Source organism: Eleutherodactylus coqui, chromosome 1, assembly GCF_035609145.1.
Source record: "Eleutherodactylus coqui strain aEleCoq1 chromosome 1, aEleCoq1.hap1, whole genome shotgun sequence".
Lineage (NCBI taxonomy): Eukaryota > Metazoa > Chordata > Amphibia > Anura > Eleutherodactylidae > Eleutherodactylus > Eleutherodactylus coqui.
In genome coordinates, this window is record NC_089837.1 from 332,008,185 (window position 1) to 332,012,189 (window position 4,005).

Genomic DNA, 4,005 nt, shown 5'->3' on the forward strand with positions numbered 1-4,005 from the left:
TAGGAACTAAACCTACTTAGAGACTGTGTTGATCCAGAGGAAGGCGAAAACCCCCTTTAGGAAAGAGCCAATTATCCTGTTTTAAGGGGGAAAAAATTCCTTCCTGACCCCAAATATGGCAATCAGAATAAATCTCAGGATCAAACGCCAGCAGCTCACCTCCCTGGTGCATGTCATGTCAGCTAGAAATACTACAAAGCTAAAGTTCTTTATTATTTTTTATATGTATGTATTATGTTATTTATGTGGCTACTTCCCTATAAATAAAAGCTATACCTATTTAAGGCTGTGAGTTGATCCAGAGGAAGGCAAAAACCTCCTTGAGGTATGAGCCAATTGTCCACAAGTTGGAAAAATTCCTTCCTGACCCCAAATATGGCAATCAGAACAAGTCCCAGGATCAAAGCCGACATCTACACCTATCTGTGTGTACTTGTGTCTATGTATGTGTTTGTGTCTATGTATGTGTTTGTGTCTATACTTGTGTCTAATCCTAATGTATGCGGTGTGGGCTACTTACCCGGCCTGTGCTGAGGTCTTACTAGCAACCAGGAGTTCAGGGATAATAGCCGCTCTGGCTATTTTTCCTGAACTCACCAGTTACCAATCAAGCACAGGCCGCTCCGGCGGTGTAGAGTGTCTTCAGGAGAGGATGATGTCCGATGCCAGCCGGAGGATGTCAAGATTCAGGGGTTGGTGGAAGTATGCATCATACAGTTGGTGGAGAGAGGATGTTTTGGGCAAGCCGAGGTCTTCTACAGCAGCAGAGTCTTGGGTTCAGGAGACAGTTGGCGTAGGCTCAGCCTACAAGACATGAGAGAAATGTTACTTTTACCTGCTGTGGATATAAACAAGTGAACTACTCTAACATGACGACTTATATCAGGATCTGATTTGAACCTGATATAAATAGGAGTGAATTTCTGTATTATGAGTTGATATTAGGGGTTTTGTAATTCTGGTAGCCATAATTGAGGCCACATAACTTGTCAACCAGAAGCTGGTGTAAATTATGCCAGAAATGTATGCCAGATTGTACCTGGCATACATTTCTCTGTACGAAAACAGAGGAGCTGAGAGGCACCTAATATATGAAGAACGATGTGCTTCTTCATATATTAGGAGCATCTAGCACCAGTGCTAATAACAAGACCGGCATTTCAAATGCCGGTCTTAATATTTTTCCCAAAGCCTTTTCTTATTTTAGAGGAAACGTTTTTTTAATATTAAACTTTCTAATGTATGTGAAGTTTTGTTACAATGTATGGCTATAATGGTAGATGTCTTATGCGTATAGGTATGTCTAGGTGTACAGATATGCATGTGTAGGTGTGTATAGAAGGTACTTACCAGATGGTTGTCGCTTCCTTCACAATCGGATTCTTCTCATCATCCTAAGAAGAAGCAGAGACATAGTTAATAATAATTAAGCTGAGGGGAGAGAAGACCCTGGAACTGACATGGGGACATGAAGATAGGTTATTATATGACCTCCTGTGCTGTCTGACACCAGAGGAACAATGATGATGAACACAGAGGTCAGACTGAAGAATATCATCCCTAGAGAAGGAAGATCTTACCGGGTCCAGCTTGGTGAAGTGTACGAGAATCCGTCTATGGGGTGAAGGGGTGTCTTATTTTCCGGCCACTGCAGGTTTCGATTCTCCAGAACTTTCCTGTATGGTTTGAATGGCGGGCGGGCTTTCTTCCGTTCCAGTTCTTCCCAATCTATGGTTTTGAAGAAAGGGTGACCTCTGATGTTCTTATAGACACCCAGCCTCTTCTCAGGATTCTTTCGCAGCAGTCTCTCCAGAAGATGCTTCACATCAGCATCAAGCCAAGATGGAAATTTGGGCTGCTTTCTGGTGACGGATTTGATGAGCTTTCTTCTGATGGGGCCGTGGTAGAAAGGGGACTGTCCTGCCGCCATCCAGGATACAACAATCCCCAGGCTCCACCAGTCGACTGCTGCGTCGTACTCCTCTTCAAGAAGCACCTCTGGAGCCATATATTGAAATGTGCCCGTCATTCCGTTGATCTTATTAGACGAGGTGACGCCGTCTTGGGCCAGCCCCAAGTCAATCAGGCGGATATGTCCAGATCTGTCCAGCATGATGTTCTCTGGCTTTATATCTCTGCAATAAAGAAAAGATGCAAATCAGTTCAGTCCTAATTCCGGACTCTGGGAAAGCTGCGTCCATTATCTCCACCTGTGCAAGGAAGCAGAGAAATGTGGGAAAGTTGTGCTTACCGGTGGACGATGCTGCGTCGGTGCAGGAACTGGAGGACGCATACAATCTCCGCTGTGTAGAATCTGACGGAGAGAAGAGTGTAGTATCAATGCCATGATATCAGTTCCATGACATCATGTCACCATCAAAGTGTCTGTCAGCACTAGAAGAGAGGAGGCGCTGTTTGTCGCAGCCTGTACGCCCTCCATTCTTCTATGTCTGACCTGTCATGTCACCCTCAGAGTTTCCCTCCCGTCTCCTGATTAGTCATTTACTCACCTCACATTGCTGATGTCCAAGCAGCCGCACATCTTGATCATTGCCCCCAGGCTTCCGCCGGACAGATACTCCGTGATGAAGTAGACTCGGCTGGCAGACTGCTGTGCGGCATACAGTTGGCATATGAAGGGGCAGTCTTGGGCCTTCAGGAGTATCCGTCTCTCTCTCATTAAGATGTGTTCTTCGCTTCTTTCCTTGTTGATAACCTTGATGGCCATGAAGGTGTTTCTTTCGGGGAATGATGCCAGGACCACCTGAGGAGAGCAAGAAGGAAATGATCACTGACAGTGGCCAGAGGGGAAATCATATCCATGTATTACATGGGGGATTTATCAGTAGGGGCTTCTGGCTATTCCTCGCCTCAAGGCTAGGTTCACACAGCAAATGTGCGTCAAAACCTGAATGTACGTTTTTTTGACTATCCAAACTCTGCGCTAGTGCATGCAGGTATAAAAATGTGGGAAGATAGGTGCTGCACCATTTTTCTCACATGTAGTATTAATGTAAAAGGTTCCTCCATCGGGATCATTTTAATTTCCACACAACTGCAAGTTTTCTAAAACTTGAGCAGTTTGTGATGAACTATGGGCACCGCTGCCAAACCAGACATGAAGTGCCATCCCTGCCCCACAGTGGAAACTAAACCATTGATATTGATGGTTTTGTTTCCTCCCATTATGCATCTGTGATTTTCATGGCCACATAACAGGACTAAAACACGCGCATTTGTTTGATCTTTTTTATCTATATGTAACAGATGGGTGAAAAATTCTGAAAACTTTTCCTCTCCGTAATACCGTTTTAAGATATCATCTGATACTGTAGTTGCTGCTCATCCTTACAGGTGACTGATTTACTGTAAAAAAAGGGCCAGGTAGCCGCAGCATCAGCTGGTGTCTTAAACTGTTGGCTGGTGCCTCCCCTTCTCAGTCCTTACTGCGCCCAGGACACATGCCCACCTGCCCCCTCTAGCTACAGTATGCCATTGTTTATTGTGTGGGGGCAACAAGGAGGGCTAATTACTGTGCGGAAACCATAAAGGGGGCTAGTTACTGTGTAAGAGCTCCATTACTGTGTAAAAGACAATATGAAGTCTATGGGAGGTTCAAAATGTGCAAGGGGAAGGGTATTACACTGCGCAAAATGCATAGCTACCTACAATAACTTTCCCCATACAAATGTAATAATAAAATAGACTGTTCACCTAATGGTACCGTATGCTGTTCAAATAATACCGCCACAATGTTCCCATGTAATACTGCTATACTTTGTTAACTAATACCATCATACCATGCAGAAAAGACAGCGCTATCCATTGCTCAAATAACGCCACAATACATCCTTCAAATAATACTATTATACCACGCAAAGACTATCATCATACTGGATATTGTTGAAATAATATCCCAAGCAAACAGCATTGGCATTCTATAACCCAATAAGGCTGATTTCACATCATATTTGGGAGATCCACTTTCAAATACTTTTTTTTTTT

General features: G+C 43.9%; 1 protein-coding gene across 1 annotated transcript; it reads right to left on the minus strand.

Annotated features, from left to right (window-relative positions):
- Window positions 1-247: 247 nt before the first annotated feature.
- LOC136612168 (protein kinase C theta type-like) lies at window positions 248-2,763 on the minus strand. Its single transcript, XM_066592338.1, has 5 exons — window positions 2,511-2,763; window positions 2,252-2,314; window positions 1,581-2,135; window positions 1,351-1,394; window positions 248-804 (listed from the first exon to the last, which is right to left on the minus strand). The coding sequence occupies exons 1-4, from the start codon at window positions 2,726-2,728 to the stop codon at window positions 1,370-1,372; spliced, it is 861 nt and encodes a 286-aa protein (XP_066448435.1). The 5' UTR covers window positions 2,729-2,763; the 3' UTR covers window positions 248-804; window positions 1,351-1,369.
- Window positions 2,764-4,005: the final 1,242 nt, after the last annotated feature.

Coding starts and splice junctions, on each gene's coding strand:
- LOC136612168 (XM_066592338.1), bottom strand. CDS start 2,728: ATGGCCATCAAGGTTATCAACAAGGAAAGAAGCGAAGAACACATCTTA. Junction 2,315..2,510: donor TTGGACATCAGCAATGTGAG/GTGAGTAAATGA, acceptor TCTCTCCGTCAG/ATTCTACACAGCGGAGATTG. Junction 2,136..2,251: donor CGACGCAGCATCGTCCACCG/GTAAGCACAACT, acceptor TCTTTATTGCAG/AGATATAAAGCCAGAGAACA.